This window comes from Eublepharis macularius, chromosome 18 (genome assembly GCF_028583425.1).
Source record: "Eublepharis macularius isolate TG4126 chromosome 18, MPM_Emac_v1.0, whole genome shotgun sequence".
Lineage (NCBI taxonomy): Eukaryota > Metazoa > Chordata > Lepidosauria > Squamata > Eublepharidae > Eublepharis > Eublepharis macularius.
Window position 1 is genome coordinate 3431404 of NC_072807.1, and position 19164 is coordinate 3450567.

The 19164-nt window shown below is 45.2% G+C and overlaps 1 protein-coding gene across 6 annotated transcripts in view; it reads right to left on the minus strand.

Annotated features, from left to right (window-relative positions):
- GDAP2 (ganglioside induced differentiation associated protein 2) overlaps window positions 1-19164 on the minus strand; it is a 34366-nt gene that overhangs the window by 12263 nt on the left and 2939 nt on the right. For all 6 annotated transcript variants that reach the window (XR_008598594.1, XM_055002925.1, XM_055002928.1 and 3 more), the window contains 7 exons: window positions 18141-18374; window positions 14818-14957; window positions 12669-12822; window positions 10266-10354; window positions 7391-7467; window positions 6337-6496; window positions 2227-2377 (listed from right to left, as the gene is read on the minus strand). Coding sequence is in view for 5 of the 6 variants with exons in the window: in XM_055002925.1 (XP_054858900.1) it covers window positions 2227-2377; window positions 6337-6496; window positions 7391-7467; window positions 10266-10354; window positions 12669-12822; window positions 14818-14957; window positions 18141-18304 (935 nt within the window). In the remaining variant the exon portion in view is untranslated. The remainder of the gene's footprint in view (window positions 1-2226; window positions 2378-6336; window positions 6497-7390; window positions 7468-10265; window positions 10355-12668; window positions 12823-14817; window positions 14958-18140; window positions 18375-19164) is intronic.

Sequence of the window (19164 nt, forward strand, 5' to 3'; positions counted from 1 at the left end):
TTAGGAAAAACCTTTTCACAGAGTAGTTCAAAGGTGGAATCAGCTGCCTAGGGAGGTGGTGAGCTCCCCTTCACTGGTAGTTTTCAAGAAGAGGCTGCACGAATATTTGTCAGAGATGCTTTAGGCTGATCCTGCACTGGGAAGGGGGTTGGACTAGAAGGTCTATATGGTCCCTTCCAACTCTGTGCTTCTGTGAAGATGTCGAGGAAAGCAAAGAGTGCACAGGCTTTCCCCTGGGGGAGGTTGCTCTGACCTATCCAGCAGTGCTGTGTGGCACCTTCCCCTGGAATGCTCAGGCCTGACCCGAACAAGCTCCTGCAGTGGGAAGTCTCAGCATCCCAGGGTTCCCTCACTGTCTTCTTGCTCTCTCTGCAGCACAGGAGATTTCTGCAGTTGCTGGCTGGATTCAAGCAACAGGCTCTGCAGAAAAAAAGACAGTATGCCCATCCTTCCCTTGTGGAGCCCACTGAGCACTCAGCTGGCCAGTAGTGCTGCAAGCTTCAGAGGGCTTCTAAACCCCCACTCAGTTGCAAGGCGCCTTGCTTAGTCTCCAGTCTTGTGCACACTTAACCAACAGTTAAGTCCCAGTGAACAAAGTGAGGCTTAAATCTGAGTAAACATGCCTAGGATCACACAGCGTCTTCAAGGTCCCTGGCTGGGGAGCTCTGAATCTGGTGATTTCTCAAGTTTTATCCTTGGGGGATGAGAAAAGAAGGAGAAAGTAGGAGAAGCTCTTTAGATATTGGGATAATTTTATCTTGGGACTATAGAAATGATGAAATTAATAGTATTTTTTAAACAAAACGTAACTCGTCCATGATGATTATATCAAGGTAGTGGAGGCATAGGGGCTCATTCCACGAGACTGGGTCAACAGAAGCAGCTGAATGAAGTGGTAGAATAGGGCATACCACAGTTCAATGCTATCTCATAAAAACAAAACTGCTTGCAAGTAGAAAATGCAGCACGGAGAGGGGTTCTAACCACCACATCTCCTGCAACACTCGACTTCAACTTAAAGCAAAGTTTTAATGCAGAGAAGCAACATCCAGCCTAATAAAGAATTCTGGAGAACTTGAAAGCTTGCACCCTGTTTTTGCATCATACATCCGACTTGCAAGGCCCTTCCTCTCACTCTAGATACACACGGGGGCCAACCACGGTTCTGCGGTGGTAGGGAGTGGCAGCCCCGTAAAAGAGCCTTGCTGGATCTGACAAGCAGCCCGTCCAGACCAGCATCCTGCCTCACCCAATGGCCAACCAGTTCCTCTGGGGGGGCCGGGGGGGGGCCAACAGCAGGACACGGAGGCCACGGCCTTCCCTCGCTGCTGCTTCCTGGCACCGGGATCCGGAAGCAGAGGCTCCCTTTAGTCCCAGCGGCTAACCGGCCCCTCCTCCGTGGGTCTAACGCCCTTTTAAAGCCGTCTCTGTTTGTGGTGTGCATCCTCGGACAGTGAATTCTAAATTTTAACGACCCACTGGGTAAAGAAGTACTTCCTGTTATTCACGTTGTTTTGCTGCTCGCATGTTCATGAGTACCCTGGCTAAATTAAAAAGGTCATAGTAACAGGATTTACTCAAAGATTTTTTCCAGGTATGCCATAAAAAAAAAGGGGGGGGGGGTCATCTTAAATTTGCATGCAAGTTACAGTCATTTCCCATTAATAAAAACCTTGTATAACATTTGCTGGGGTGTTGTCTTTCATTCAGGGTTATCTTCCTTTTGAACAAATACAGTACGTATTTAATATGAATCATTATCTTTTATATGACTGTCTGTGTGTGTTCGATGTGGCGGGGCACAGGGCATGTAGTAGTCATGTGGCTCTTCCGGTCAGTGGGAACAACAAAGGCGACTCTCACAGAGTGAGCGTCACTGCTCTAGTCAAAGGAGCCTTCCGCTGATGCAAGACGATCTCACATCACAGGAAGATTTGTTCTGCCTGGGGAAAGTGGCTCTGCTGGTAGAACTGATCCACAGGGTCCATCCTGGAAGAAGGGACAGAGAGCAGGACACAAGCACCACCCTTGCTTGCAAAGTGCAGAATGTCTGCCGAAGGACCCAAACAGGTTTAAACACGTGAGTGCTCCTTCAGGTTGACAAGACCCCACCACTGAGCCGTCAATACATAGCAACATAATGCAGCTGCTCTAAAGCCTGCAGCCCCTGAAAGCCCAACACCGAAGCATCACAAACAGGAGCTTCTGTTTACAACAGCCTCTCACTTCCTCTGATGCTGTTTCTTCAGTGCTGCTTCAGAGAGCTGCCCTTGGAGAACAAGGCGCCTCTGCTTGTCCACATCTCCTTCCATTCGGGCAAAAGCATGGGACCCAATGAACGCCAAGTCTGCTTCAAGCCCTTCCTCATCAGAATTCTCTGCAAAAAACACACAAGAATAAGAGACAGGGTGCTGTTAGAGTGCCACCATGAACGTTCAGCACAAGAAAGCCAGAGGAGAACTGCACAGCTGCCAGAAAGAGGCCCAGTGTGACGTCACGACACGGAGGTAGCACACTGGGGACAAGCAACAGCTTCATTCAGATGTAATACAAAGCTGCAGAGAGAGATTTCCTAGCTCTAAAATCTGTAAGGGGGTGCTCCACCCCTAGAGTGCATGCATAAACTTTTTCCTGCCGAAAGGACAGGTTGTGATGCGGAGTGCCCCCATCTCCTGAGCTGCCAGAGTCGTTAAAAATTAGAAAAGCCCACTCACAGAGGGGAAGAAGGGAGGGAATGTCTGCCTGCACAGAAGACACTCAAAAAACAACAGTTACAGGTAAGCGTAACCCTGTTTTCGCCATCCTACACTGGGAATATAGCAAGCTATTCACCACTAGAGGAGGTTGTAAGTGAGTCAATCGATAGTGTCTCATGGAAGTATTGGCCAAAGACCAGGGGGCAGCTTGGCAGAGGTCTCATAGAGCGACCCCTTGGAGGAACACAGCAAATGGTGATTGCGCTCCGGCAGAGGGAGCTCTGATCAGCCTGGGACAGGGAATCCCGGCCAGTTTACAGCAGAGCCTAATGGTTGCCACTGTCCATGTAGATGGAGTTTGGGAAGAAGCGGTGAGGCTCTTGTGCGGTCTGAAATAGCAGACAAAAAGAGCTTTAGACTTACGAATACTCTTTGTTTGGTGCATATAATACAATAAAGCTCTCTTAATGTCATGTTTGACTCTGCCCATTCATCCATGCCAATATTACTTTTGCCAAGTGTATGGTTAATTGCCTGATGCAACTCCATTTCCTGTTGCCAGTGGGTTCTCAAACATTCCCAGGTGGCTGTCTGTTTACAACTTTGAACCTTTCTTCCGGACTATGATATGTCTTCTCTTTTCATGGCGTGATAGCACAAATATGTACAATGTTCTCACACAGAAAGAGCAACAATGAATTGTTTGGGCACTGGGAGGGGGAAGGAAAGTCGGGTAGAAAAGGGATGCGTCTTTCCCATGTTGCCATTCTAGTCAACTTTCTACTAGCACTACTTAGTTGCTTGCTCCTAAGCAGACCTTTGGATCTGAATATGGAAAGAACTGATTTCTGAATAAATGTCGTTTAACCAAGGGCCTGTGTCTTGCTATAATGAACCAGGGATTTGTCTGCTGTATTCTGTCACCCAGAGCCTGACACTTAACATCCAACTTGTACAAAGTATGTACTGATTCTGACATAAGATCAGGAACAACTTTTTGTTGTAAATGGAACTTGGAGACCACCTTAAGCAAGAATTCAAGGTTGGTATACAAAACAACTTTCTCAGAGTGAGTCAACCTGGAGGGTGGCCAACTCCTCCACCCATCTGGCTGAAATCACAGCAACTAGGTGGGCCTCTTTCCAGGATAACAGGGACAGGGGACAAAAAGCCACAGGCTCAAAGGATGGCAGCATGAGCTGGGTGAGAACTAAGGCTGAACTCCACTGAGGAACTGGAGTTGTTCTTGGGGGCGAAGTGTGGAAAATACCCTTGAGAAATGCTTGGAAACATGGTGTGAAAAAGCAGTCTTGCCATCCATCCATTTGTGAAAGGCTGATATTGCTGCTAGGTGGACCTTAAGGGGGGAACAGACAGACCCTGTCTCTGTAGCAAAGAAGCCAGTAATGATGGATTCTGCAAAGGATCTTGGTGATTAACAGTGCTGGAGAGAAGGCATAGATTAGGCCTTGAACCCACAGGATTTGGAATGCATCTCCCAGTGAGTTGGGGTTGGTGCCAATGAGGGAGCCAAAGGATCTGGCCTCGGTGTTGAGGCATGTTGCAAAAAGGTGTATGGAAAGGAAACACCAATGCTGAAAAAATGGGCAGAATGTATTTGTTGTTGAGCAGTCACTTGCGATGAGGCGAAATACCCTGCAGGACCTTGACAAGGGCATGGCAGCAATCAGATAAGGCCTGTGCTTAACGGGATAGTGTCTTCGAGAGAATCAAGTTGTAGGATCCCATGGTGACTTGGAAATAGGCAATCCTGAAGTTCAGAGCTGCAGAAGAGTATAACTTGAAGCCTACAGCATCCAATTTCCTGCCCTCCTTATCTGCAAGGGCTGAATGGGAGCCATGGTGGTACCAAGCATGTACCTCTTCTGCTACTAGAGAGGATGGATGTGGGTGACTGCAAAGAAATGCAGCCGTTTCAAGTTTATAATAGTTTAACAAGAAGTTGCAGGGATGGACACTAGTCTCTCCCACACTCCATGAGTGATATCCAGAAGGTTTTTTTTACTGCCAGGAAAGCCACTGATGCCATAGTCGGAAAACAATGCCCAAAGGACTTTAAAAGCTGAAGCATCTAATTCCAAGACCCTGGCCATCCAGAACTTAGAAGAAGTAGTCTTCATTTGGAGAAATTGCTGCCATTTCACCCACTGCCTCCTCTGGCGATGGATCTGATGTGAGCTCAGAGATGATGTCAGATCTAGAGACTGAGTTCCTTTTCCTGCTATGGGGGTTGGAACCAATGGGATGGAACTGATGGTGTTCTTGGAACAGAAGGAATGGGAATCAACAGGATCAGAACTGAGGCAAGGCCGGAACCGGTGCCGACAGGAGAGCAGATTGCAGCCAGTTGGTCATAGGTGCAGGCATCGGCACTGACTACCAAGAGGCAGCTTCTTGTGGAACAGATGGAGTGGAGACAGCCTGCGAGGGCCACGTAGATGGTGGCTGCTGTAAGCCAGAATATTGGGTGGAACCTTGACATGCTGTCGGAACCAGTGCTGTGTCCATAGCGAAACTGGTAGGAGCTGAGAACTGGTAGGCCTTGCGGTGGCAAAGTCATCAACGGGGATGGAGCCTTCGTCACTCTGATGCACGGACAGCGTGCAAAGAGATGGAGGAGTTGGAGGTGGTATTATTGCTTCTTCCTCTGTGACAACGAAAGGGACTGAAACAGGAGAAAAAAACATGCTTATGGTGTGAGGCAGACGCTGCCAACCGTTTTAGGTGCTTGGTTTTACTTTGGGTCTTTCTGGAAGGTGGTTCTGAGGTAGTGTGTTCCGGACAAGCCAAAACCAGGCAAAGACGCTTCCTGTGTTCAGGTGCGCAAGCTGGAGGACGGCTGAGTGCAGGATTACTCAGTGCTGAATGACGATCCGTGGGAGGAACAGCCGGAACCAAGGAAGGATGCCTGGCTAGATCTGCTTTGCAGGCCCCTGGGACTGAGGCGGCTGCTTCGGACTGGGGCGCTGGCTCTTCCGTGGCAGAAGACTTCGCTGCCTGTTAGTCTGGGCCTGAAAGCACTTTCTTCTACAACGCTGCCTGGAGACGAGAGGCAATGTCAACACTCGGAGACATTATGGGATTCTCCAGGCAAGGCAGGCAAACGTAGTGTTCATCTGTGTGAGGCATTTTTGTGTCACACTGAGAACACTGCATGAAAACTACCTTTTGAGACAGAATGAAGGAAAATTGTCTCACACAGAAAATCCACACACGATGATGAAGAAAGGAAGTGAGCTAGAGCTAAAGGAAGAACCCCTCTCAATGGTGGCAAAAGACGAACTGAGGGAGATGGGGGGGCTCTGCCTCATAACCTGTCCTTTCAGCAGGAAAAGTTCCGCGCATGCGCTCCAGAGGTGGCGCACCCCCTTACAGACCGTAGAGTTAGAAAATCTCTCTCTGCAGCCGGCCTGTGCCTGTGCAGTCCCAATGTTAGACTGCACACAAGAACAACTACAAAACCTGGTTCATTTTGACCCATAAGCTGAAAAGGAGAATTTTTTTTAGTTCCCCCTCCCCACCCCAATTGCCTTGAGGCTATATATGCATCTGCCTTGTGGGTCATTTCCAGGCTCTCTGAGTCTTGCTCGGATTCTCTTGATGTGAGTATCTGACTCACCTTCCGAAATACCCGGCTTTTCACTAATTCTGATCTGACGTTCAGGCACCACTGGCTCCCCTTCCGCATTGCCAATATCAGCAGGCAGTAAAGACAAGGACTGCCTCTCCTCTTCTAACGACCTTGGGAAATACAGAGGCAGCATCTTCTGGTAAGTGGCCTGCAAAGGGAAGAGGACTTGAGGGTTCTTTGCTGCCACCTTCAGTTTTCAAAGGCAAGCTAAAAAGGAGGAGGACTTGGCTGCTACGTTCAGCTAGAGTGCGATGGGCCAGCGGGAGGCGCAAAGCTCACTGTGAGGGTCTGTGAACCCCAGCAGTGCCTTCTTAGGGGTCCCAGGAGTGGGAAAGAATGTGCGTGTGAGGGGAAATCTGCGGCCACCAGTGGGATGCCTCTAGGCCTTTTACAATAAAAAGATCAGTAACTGAAAAAGTGGAACCGTCATATTGGTTCATACAAAACCCAAGATCAAAATTCATGCAGTACCTTCCGTTACCAAATTGACACAAGACAGTGTAAACTTCTGAGTTTTATACCATGGCCTGAAAAATCCATCCTTCTATCTTTTTTAAATTTTGTAATATCTAGCCCGATAGAAAAGTTCTGGGGAGCTGAAAAGCTTGTTCAAGGTCAGTGTGGCTGGTTCTAATAAAAGGTTTTACCCAGAATTTGTCCTTGTTTTCAGTAATTGAAGGAATGTGTCCCCCAGTACCTGAGAACTAGAAGTAACATACTGCTGCTCAATAACCCATATGCTGCTGGTAAGAAACCAGCAGCCACTCGGAACATGGCTCATATTCAGGAATAAGAAACAAGAATGCAATGGTGCAAATGCAGTGCAAATGGTCAATGCAGTGCAATCTGATGCAGACTTATTCCAATCGCGGTCCGCTGATTTAATGGGTTTCGACTGCAAAGGATTGCACCACAAATTTGTTGGGGATCTTGCAAAGAGATTAATGGATCAACAGAATGGGGATTAGTATATGGCACAAAACATTTGGGATTGAGAGAGGGCAAAACAAGCAACTGCAGAGCAATGGCTACAGATACGCACCTCTTCAAACTCAGATATAGCAAACACCACTTTTTCAAGGGCTTTCCCATGAATCTCAAGAAATCGCCTAACTGTCCCTGCAAGAAAAAACAAAAAGGATGGCAAAATAAGAACAAAGCTTCTAGTACAGGAGAAAAATACACAGAAGACACATTCTTTTGTGAGTCATTATTGCTTCTTCTGGAAGCAAAGGGCACTTTCCCATCTACTTGACACTGATGCTCAAGAGAAACAGAATGGGGCATGTGTCCTGGCTTTGCCAATGCCCTAGGGAACACTTTTCTAGCACAAACATTATTACCTGCTCTTAAGGAGAGGGACAGACTCTATACTTGTTTGTTGTTGCACAGCACAGGAGAGGGGACAGGGGCACCTTTTTTGGCTAGAAACTGGACAGCATTCAGTTTGGGAAATCTTTATCTCGTGTCATGTTAGTGATTTCCCCAGATGGTTGGTGTATGTGGTAGAACTGGGGGCAGAGGACATAAAGGGGCACAGCCTCTGCAACATTCTACTGGTGGGAGGCTCCTCCTCCCAGAGGCAAGTCCCACAGCACAGGTGATGGAAACTGGGGACTGAACCCTAGATTTGTAACTTGTTTTGTCTGGATAGAGTGGAAAAGTTCTGCCATCACACCAAACGAAGCCTAAGGAAGTTTTCTTAACCCTAGAGACAACAAACCAAAATTGTTTTGTGTGCTTGGGCCTTTTCGTGCTGTTGCTGCTGCTATGTTTACACTCTTTTTAATTGCTGTTTTAGACATTAATTGGAGGCCACTGCGTTATTAAAAGTGGGATAAAAACACTGGGGTTCAGTTAACTCCTGCAGATGTGGTTAAAAGCCTAGAGATCATACTGGATCCACACTTTTATTAGAGAAGTAAATGCAGCTGCAAAAAATGCCGTCTTCAAACTCAGTTTAGCCTGGAACATGGCTCTCTACCTTGACACAGCCCATCTGGCCACCTGGATCCATGCCGTGGTGACCCTGAGACTAGACTACTGTAATGCACTCTACATTGGTCTTTCCTCAAAGTCAACTTGGAGACTCCAGCTGGTGCAGAACGCTGCAGCTCAATTATTATCAGGAATTAGGTGAAGCAGGCACATTACTCCCAATCTGCAGTCACTCCACTGGCTTCCCATCAGTTACTGGGCTCAATTAAAGGTTTGGCTATCACATACAAAGCGCTTCATGGCCTTGGTCCCCCATGTCTATGGGACTGTCTCTTTACCTATGCCCCACCACAACACTCATCTGAACAGGGCCTTCTGCAAGTGCCATCCTCCAAACGGGCAAAATCAACAGCTGCTGTTGTGGTGCCCCTGCCCCCTTATGGAATAGCCTGCCTGAAGAGTCAGGAAAGCTCCCCCTCTTCTGGCTTTCCACAAACTATGCAAAGCTGAATTATTCAGAAAGGCTTTTTACACAGGTAATTAGAACTGTACTGTAAGGGAATGGATTCAGAGAGTTGCATTGGTAAAAAGATAGAGACTGTTGACTATACTACTGCATACTGTCTTTTGCTGTAATTATGCTCCTACTAGATGATTTCTCTGCATTGTTTAATAGGTCATGTCAATTTACTTACGTATTGTTTCAGTTCTGTATCAGATTTCTGCTTATCTCAAATTTCTTATTGTATTATGTATTAAATGTCAGCCATTAATTGTATTGACTTACACTGTGTCATCTGCCTTGAGTCTCAGTGAGAAAAGTCGACTATAAATAACGTAAATAAAAATAAATTTAAGCAAAACAGCGTTGTTGGAAGTGACACACCATGGTTAGAGACTGACTGGTAACCAAAATACAAAGACATGGTTTGTGCTAATGACAATTGGGCACAATGTCCAAAGTGACAAACAATCTTTATGGATATTTCTGTACCAACTGAGGCTGCTGCTCTATAGAGATGGGAGCCTTAAACAGGCAGCATGCAGACTGGCAACGCAACATCCTGATTTGCTTGAAAGCTCAGACCAAGGTCTGGGTTCTAAGTCATGCTTAGCACCAGGGCTTTTTTTCTGGGAAAAGAGGTGGTGGAACTCAGTGGGTTGCGAGCACAGGACCACACAATGACGTCACTTTGGGTCATCTGGAACAAGGGGGGAGGGTTTTTTTTAAACTTTTTATTTATTTATTTAAAATAATAATAAACATCAATAAACATCAAATGTCAAACAGTGAATACAGAAGGTAATGCTGTGAAATAACAAGAAAGTTGGTTACAAATATGCTTTAAGGGGGCAGTTTTTTAAAGTTTAAATTGCCCGTGGCGAAAATGGTCACATGGCTGGTGGCCCCGCCCCTGATCTCCAGACAGAGGGGAGTTTAGATTGCTCTCTGTGTCACTGGAGTGGCGCGGAGGGCAATCTAAACTCCCCTCTGTCTGGCGATCAGGGGGTGGGGCCACCAGCCATGTGACCATTTTCAAGAGGTGCTGGAACTCTGTTCCACCGCGTTCCAGCTGAAAAAAAGCCCTGTTTAGCACTAATTGTTGTTTGGCATGAGGTCTGAATCTGAGCCTTTCACTGCATGTATAAACTGCCTTTAGCAACAACAACGGCCTCATTTATCATGTTGTTCCTAGTTATGTATGCAAGAAAGCCACTCCACACTTTAAGCTATTTGCTCATGCAAGGTTTATCAGTTACCAATAGTTAGAACATACTCAACTTGCAACGCCAGTTATCTTACTAACTGAATATATGTAATGGCATAGTCCAGCAATGAATTTCTATATTCCTAGCAACATCGGGCAGAAAATTCACAACCTGCAGTTTCCACATTATTGATTTAAGGGGAAGCCATGCAATACAAGAGGCCTGAGCTGCCTCAGAGTTGCAGCTGTGGCGTTTCCGAGGCTACTTACGCAGTGCTATGTGGGTGGCGTCCACTAAAGGGTAACCTCGTTTCACCGTGTTTATGACACAGAATCCCACTGAAGACATTGCCTGCTCCCTGCAGTGAAAAAGAGAGGCACAAACAAGTCACAAACCCCCGACACTACCACATTCAAAGCAGACTATGCCAGCTCTCCTACAAGAAATGACTGTGCTTGAAATAGCACAACACCAGAGACCTGCCTGGACAATTCAGCAAGTTCATCAGATGTATCTGTTTTTGTTGCATAGAGTCTTAGCATTCCCCTAGAACCAAGTATTTAAAAGACTGACAAGACTTTTTTTTGTCTTAGATGGCAGTAATAAAATTAACCTGATTTTACTTATATCTTATGTTCCCAGGAGGTATTATTCTAATAAAGCTTCAAGAGGCTACTACTGTTTGGGAAGAAAAACAAAGAGACCCCCCCACGACTATCCAAGCAGCTGTTGACAGTGACTCCTGAAACGGCGTTTCGGCACCCCCAGCACGATCTGTTGACTGGATGCTCTCCCAGGAGGTCTTAATTAAGCTGCAGTTTTCAGATTGCCAAGAAGGGCCAGTGTCAGACTGAAGGAGACGGCTTAGCTCCAAAAGACAAGGAAGCATTAAGACACTGCTCATGAAGAATCCCTTTGAAGCTTTAATCATTCAAGCGAGTGGAGATGATAGTTCTAAGATTTGTAAGTATCTCAGACTGAAGGAGGCTGAAAGTCCCGTTGAAAAATAGCTTATTACTGAATACTTTCCAAGTACTCTGAATTCTAGGCCGTTTAGCAAGTGACTATATGCTAGTTGATATTGACCTCATGGGATGATACCCAGGAAGGAAGCAAATGAACTCTAAGAGAATCTCTATGATTTAGGGCCAAGAGACTCTACAGTGGATCCCCCTTCGCGTTCTATCATCCTAAACATTGTGACCACGAATACGAGTTCCAGCCAAGTTAGACTGTAGCAAAGCCATGAGGCAGCACCTTTAGAGACTACCTGGAGCACAGATTTTTGTACACAACAGCCTACCGGAGATATGAAGTTGAGAAAGGCAGTGCTAGACTGCATAAATTCAATAAATACACAGTGATTGAAAGACAAGTTGGTCAGGTGATAGAACGTTTCCTGGTGCCCACATGCCCTTCATACAAAAGGAACACGTGATCTCCCAACACCACTTGAATTTGTGTGTCCACAAAGCACAGCCCAAGATAATCCAACCCTAGATCTGAGCTACGTATATAACTGAGGGGCCTTGCTATGCTAAAATAAGCCAGAAGGTCCTGCAAGACAGAAAATACCACTCCAAAGGTGACAGGAACAAAGGTCACATATCACCAGGTGTGGAGAAGTGTAACCCACCAGAAGTCTGCCGAGAAAAACACTCACTATGGAGCAGCTCCAGACTTGCTCCATATGGAGCTTGCCCAAGTGGATTGTCTCTGTCATCATCTTCCCCCAGTATCTCCCTGAGACCTTTGAAAAGCTGAAACCGGGAGCTGCAAATGCCTTGTGGACAAAATGCAACCAGGCACAGGGCGGGGATGATGGTGGTGGCGCAGAGGGGAGGGTGGAATAGGCAAAACTGCCTGCCCCTTTCCCTACACTCGCATAGCAAGCTGTACAACAACCGAAGAGGGCAATTTGATTTGATTTCTTCTCCTTGCTTGAGTTTCCTGGATCTCGGATACTTAGCTAATGAGTTAGGGACCACAGACTTCACCACTATGTTGTTTTAAACATGTGTTCCTATGAGCTACCTGTGCTTCAGCCCTAGAATTGCTTATGCTTTGTTTCAGCATTTCTTCAACTCTGGATTGGATTCTTGCTAATGCTGTATCTTTGTAAACATTTATCCTATGGCATTCTTTATGAAAATGTCCTTGAAACTGACTGTACTAATATCACACTGTGTAATCTGTCTGGAGTCTCAGCAAGAAAGATGGACTATAAATGACATAAATAATAATAAAGTAATTGTAATTACGCAGTCTACCTGCCCTGGATAATCAGAGTTTGGGGGCGGGAGATACAGAGATACTGCTGTGAAACAGGAAAAGCAAAGAAGAGCTGGTTGTGCAGGCTCCTTCCATGCTCGTGTCTGGATCCAACCCCATGTTTATGTTCTCTATGGCCTGACAGGTTTCTAAATGTTGGGCGGTCAACAAGGGGTCAGCCTCTGCTTGTGCTGGTCTTTGAGACTGGCCCTCCAAAGTAAGGCATGACAGAAACATTTAAATGGAACCTGGCCTTAAAATTCACGATGCAAACAGTTACACTGCGGGGGCCCCTTGAAGGGTGTATGACAGACAGTTCAGCGATGCAGGAGAAAGCTGCCCCAAAGCCACATGCTGCTTATGAATCACAAAGCTCTCTGCACCAGCAGACATATGCTTACTTTGCAAGCTGTAAAATGTTACGGTAGCAGCTGTACAAGGAACTTTCTGCGGCTGTGCGGTATCGACTCTTGTATTTGGGCCCCACGGTGTGAATGATGAAACGTGCAGCAAGATTAAAGCCTTTGGTCAGCTTGGCCTCCCCTGTCCGGCAGCCTAAAGAAAGAAGAGAAGGAGTAAAGGCACGTGCGTTCGAGTCCTAGCATAGTGGTCCTCTTTATGCCCCCCGATGGGCTCAAGCACAGAGCACAGCTTCCCAGAATTTTTTTTTAAAGCATGTGGAGGAGAGCAGCTTGGTGAGTAGGCAGGGCTAGATTTCAGCTTTCAGTTCCATCTCTATTGACAATAAAATAATTCCTGACTACTGCCCCCAAACTTAGACAAATCTTAGTCCTGTAAGACTATGCATTTTGGATGATCAAAAGCTGAATTTTGGATATGTTGGGATTATCATTATGTGGAAAGCAATATGCTTAGAACACAAGGACTCTCATGAAGCTGCTTTATACCAAGTCAGACCCTCGGTCTATCAAGGTCAGCACTGCTTGCTCTGACGGACAGAGGACTGGCACATCGTCTCCCAAGATTACAGGACGGCTGAATGAAAACGTTGACTCAGTGGGCAGCTGCAGTGAAAAAGGCAAAATTTATGCTAGGGATTCTTAGGAAAGAAACTGAAAATAAAACCACCCATATTGTATGGTGAGACAATATTGCAGTCTCCCAAGACTCTCGGTTTCTGACCCCAAAGTCAGAAAGTGCTTCAACAAAAGGACATGAATACATGAAGCTGTAGAGTCAGACCATTGCTTTCGCAAGGTCAGGACTGTCTTCTCAGACTGGAAGCTGCTCTCCAGGGCAGTCACATCAGTTTGGTGTAGTGGTTAAGAGCAGCAAGACTCTAATATGGAGAACCAAGTCTGATTCCCCAGTCCTCTACTTGAAGCCAGCTGGGTGACCTTGGGTCAGTCCTCCACTTGAAGCCAGCTGGGTCAGTTACAGCTCTCTCAGAGCTCTTTCAGCCCCACCCACCTCACAGGGTGATTGTCCTGTCACTTTTTAGACTGCTCTGAGGGATAAGTTGTCCTGATGGGCGGTGTATAAATTGAATGTCGCCATCATCGTCGTCATCATCATCATCAAAACAAACAACTCCTCTCCCAAAAACACTGTGTACAAAAGAGTGGAAGGTCTCTGTGGAACTTTATTTACACTAATAATTTTTTTAAAAAAATCTTTATGGCATTGTTTAGGTCAGGGGGAAAAGACTTGCTCTCTGCTTCTCCAGAGGGCAAGACTATATCTAACAGGCTTCAGTTCCAAGGGGAAAGATTTCGGTTGAATTTTAGGAGAAGCAGATTAAGAGGGGTGGGTGGGCTCTTTCTGGCTGGAAACAGAGCCTGAGCAGCCATCTGTCGGGAATACTCGAGTTCTGGATTTCCTGCGTAGAACAGGGGTGGATAGTGGACTTGTTATGCCCCTTCAAACTTCAGGGCCTTATTTGAGGAGGAAGTTGTGTTGGGCATCAGCTGCTTTTACTGCAGAACGCAATCTGAGTAAAACCGAGTAAATAATGTGCCATTCTGTGCTGTAGTCAAAGATCAAAAGCTGTTGTTCAATAACTTTGCTGTGACAAGGCAGATCTCAGTTGACCGAGTAATCGGAATACACTGTACAAGTTAGCAGCAAGTATAGAAGAACATGTCACACACATATCAATTTGGAAACTGCTCACTGATTTGTCACTGGTTTAAATCATTCATAAGCTGTCTTATTCCAAGTATCACATATAATATTTTCTCAAAAAATTAAAGTATCTTTTAATGACAGGTTAAAAGCTAATTGCTGAATAAACTTTTGAGTTTGAAATGTGTTGAGACTTCAATGGTTTATGGAATACATGGTCCATGTGCATAGTATTGAGGCTTCTACCATTTTTTGCACTGAAAGTCTTGAAATAGTGAGTTCCCCAGGTTTGAACGGTCGTTTTCACTGATCAGCAGACCAGTGAACAAACTCTATTCCAGTATACATTCACATGTTTGTGCACAAACGAAGGTAACAAGAACAGAGAGCTGTGTAGAAAAACTCGGTCCAGGTGAATGGACAGAAGACTGAGAAGGTAAAATGCAAGTTGAATACTATACCTACCCTTGAGTTTCTGTAGTTCCGCCCTCAGATCAGGTCCTGCATGCAAGCAGATACTTTCCGACACTGGATTCTTATCGGTGAGAGACTCGTTGTTGGTGTTCACGATGGCCGTGCAGTTCAGCAGTGCCACGTCACCCCTCCTGCGGAAAGATCACTGCTGTTCATTGACCAGCACAAGAGAAAACGAAGTACAAGAAAAAAGAAGTTCCTCATCGCTGGTACATGGGTATCACATGCGCTCGTGGGTGATCATGTATGTATTAACAAGACAGCAGTGAGCAGTCTGTACCCACACAGGCTATGCCCACGTTCCCAGGAGTCATGAGATGCAACTCCATGGATTACCACTTCTGAGGTACTTGAAATTATCAGGGACAGAAACCTTTACAAGTCAGGTGTTTTTTAATAATACGGAGGGAAAATATTACAAGAAAACATTTAAGAAAGTTTGTATTATGCACACATATGCCTGCCCAAATAACATTTGCTTCATTAAAAAAACAGACGCTAAACTCTACATAGTCTGATGAAATATTCTGGGGAAGAAATCCATGGTGTATCTGCTGGTCAGGTAAAATAAATATGCACGCAAAGTCCACAAGACCCCATCATTTGAAGCCTGAGAAAAAATTATACCAAGCTTTTTGTCCACAGAATCTTCCTGAAAAATAATGCACCCTCACTGCTTCAAAACTGATAACACAGTTAACTGTCTCTTTGCCATACATAGCTACCAAGCACACACCCACACAGAACACCTCCACATTCTTCCCCTGCACAGCAGACCCACAATTACAAGCCCACCACAAGTGCAAAGAGGGCCACAGAGTAAAGGGCAGAATGGCAGCTAAGCAAGCCGGAAAATGAACTGCTGAGTAGCTTATGTGGACACAATCACAGCCACCTGAGACCTTCGGACTGGGCTACTGCTTGTAGCGTTTATATTTTTAAAAAGTATGAGTTAACTGACAACTTAACTGATAGCGGGCAGAAAAAGGAAACTTCCTCTACTAATGTCTGGGTTCACAAAAAGGCATGTCACCACAACACTCAACAAGTTTACCTTTTAGAAGTGATTATAGGAAAGCGAACTATCATCATAAACTTTTTATATGGCCTGAGACTTGACAAACGGAATCTTAACTGAGAAGGCGAACATCGTATCTTTCTGTATCGCAAAAAGGCCTGTATAAAACTGAGGTGAAAAAAATTCTAATCTGCTGCATTGTTTTCTTACGGGGAGGACGGGGGGGGGGGGGGAGGTACTGGGTTAGAGTCAGTCAACGTTTCCCACTCCTGCCAGCCAGACCATACTCTCCTGCTGCCTCTCCCCCTTCCCCGGCAGCCAACTGAGCTCCCTGAAGCATTTAACCTGGTGGAGAGGGGACCCTCAGGAATAGCACGGGGGCAAGTCAGAAGGTCTGTAGGAGGAAGGAGACATTGGAAATAACACCCTCCCTTTCCCTTAGCAGAAAATTTAGTCTGGATCCAACCACACAGTAGCCAAAAGTGTGACTGAGGCCAGGGAGAGAAGAGACGACATAACAGGAAAAGGGAAATTGGAAACGAGCACATAGCAGCAGAAATACAAGCTACACAAGGAGCAGATGGGAGTGTAATTTAATTGCTGTATATACACTAAATGGCAACAAATGATTGTTAAATACACCAGCCTGCATCCTGCCACTTGTTTCCAGTGAAGAAAGAGCGCTTTTGTCACCAGAAAGAGCAGGGTTTCTGCTCATTTCTCCCGTCCCAATGCAGACTCCCCCCTCTGCCTCCAACACTGTCCCCCCCTCAGGAATATTTTGGTGGGCTGCAGTGAGTGAGACAAGCGGGAAAGTCCCTTTCTGTGAGTTGTTCCATGAACAGATGTTGTTGGATACAGGCCGCCAGTTTTTTCTATATAATTATGGTATAGGTTGCTATACTGGATCCAGCACCATTACTAGAAAAGTTAAGGCAGCCGCAAAAAATGCTTACTACAATCTCACACCAGCCTGGAAAATGGCTTCTTATCTTGACACAGCCCACCTGGCCACCTGGATCCATGCTATGGTAACGTCAAAACTCGACTATTGTAATGCACTATACACAGGTCTCCCATCTAGGAGACTAGGAGGCTCCAACTGGTGCAAAATGCTGCAGCTCAAATGTTAGCAGGAGCGAACAGGAGCATGAACTTCACTCCCATCCTACAGTCACTCCATTGACTACCTATCAGTTACCATGCTCAATTCAAGGTATTGGTTATTACATACAAAGCTCTTCATGGCCTTGGCCCAGCATACCTACGAGACCGCCTCCCTCCCTATGTCCCTCCATGGCAGCTTCGCTCATCTGAACAGGGTCTCTTGCAGGTGCCAACCTGCACATACACGGGCTTTCTCTGTGGTGGCCCCTACCCTGTGGAACGGCCTGCCTGAATAGGTCAGGAGAGCGCCCACTCTCCTGGCTTTCTGCAAAGGATGCAAAACTGAATTATTCAAAAAGGCTTTTTACTCAGATAGGAGGGTGGTATTGTGGAGAGGCGGTCTCAGATACTTCACTAACGAGTTAGGGACCACAGACTTCACCACTATGTTGCCTTGCATATTATTTGTGGTTTTGAATATGTACTCCTATATATTACTTAGGCTTCATGTTATTTAATGTCAGTCCTAGAACTGATTATGTTCTGTTTCAGCAGTTCTTCAACTTTGTATTGGATCCTTGCTAATGCTATATCTTTATAAAATCCTATGACATTGTTTATGGAAATGTCCTTGACATGGTATGGAAACATCCTTGATACTGATTGTACTAATCTCACACTATATAATCCACCTTGAGTCTCAGTGAGAAAGGCAGACTATAAATAATAAATAAATAATAAATATGCATATTAGAACAATTCCATACACACTACAAAACCTCATGATGTTCTTGCCAATACAGTCTTCTATATCAAGAACAGACTGCCTTCAACATGATCATCTTTATCAAGAATGGACTGCAATCTTCTATGGTCTTTCCCTACCCCTGTACTAGAATCCCCACAGTTCACTGAGGTGCTTTAAATTTAAAAAGAAGTGCATATTTGAGATCTTTCAACTGCTAAGCCATAACTTCTGTTAATCACCGCTGCACAGATAGTCAAGCAACATCTTGCTGAATGAGACAAAAATCTAACCAGATGCACAGAAACTGGACAATTGATCTTCTTTTCGCCTACAGCAGACTTCATGTAGGCCTAGGTCTAATCACAACAACTGTTTGTTCAGGCAAAACTGATAAGGTGTTGGTCGATGCAACACGTTTAATCCATAAAACGGAAATCTTACCACAGTATTATTTTTGCATTGATGTCTTTCCTATACGGGAAGGGCGACGGGACATCAACCTGGCATTTTTCAAACAGACTTTCAGAATCTGCCTCATAAAGGTCAGCCCATCCTGGCAAGCTTTCAATATCCACAAAATGGGAAGGAGCACCCAGAGGATCCATGGAAGAAGACGGAAGTCAGGGCCTATTTCAGTCTACTGTGTAAGCCGTTCCTACTGAAGTCTTCCTGGTGCTTTGGATAAAAGAAATGCAACAAAATCAAAGACTTGAATTTTTTTTTTAATCTTATGAGAAAGGTGGAAAATAATTCCTGAGGGAAAATGCATTCGCACTATAACAAAAAAACACACACGGGTTTTTCAATTCTGAAATAATATTCCCCCAGAGGTATCAATCTGAGAACAACACTTCCTTTAGGGAAAAAGTTAAAGCAGAATGTACAACAACTAAGTTGCAAACATTTAAGATCATTCACAGGCGGTATCTTACGCCAAAGAGACTACCCTACATGTATCCATCAGCTTCCCCACAATGCTGGAAAAATTGTGGAGACGGGTACGTTTGCCCATTGTTGGTGGGGTTGCCCTTTTACAAAAAGTTATTGGGAGAAAGTGATTGAATCAATCAGAACAATCACAGGGTATGAGGTCCCTCTGGATCCCAAAATCATTTTTTTAGATCAGTGGGAAGACTTAGCAATACCTATGATTAGAAAAGAATTGATTGCAACTCTTTTCGTAGTAGCAAAAAATGAGATAGCGTTGGTTTGGAAGAAAGATCATGCACCCTCTGTAGATTCATGGTTTGAAAAAGTGTGGAATCACTTCATAATGGAAAAAACTCATAATGACCTTTACATAGCTGAACAGTTTCCTGCGAATTCCAAGTTCATGGAAAAATGGCTGCCATTTTTTGAATATGTTGATAAAAATAACATCCAGCCTAGATCAAAATTACTTCAAACAATAACTCTCTCTAGAAGCTTTACATTATAGCTTATAAGTTTTGTTGAATTATATAGT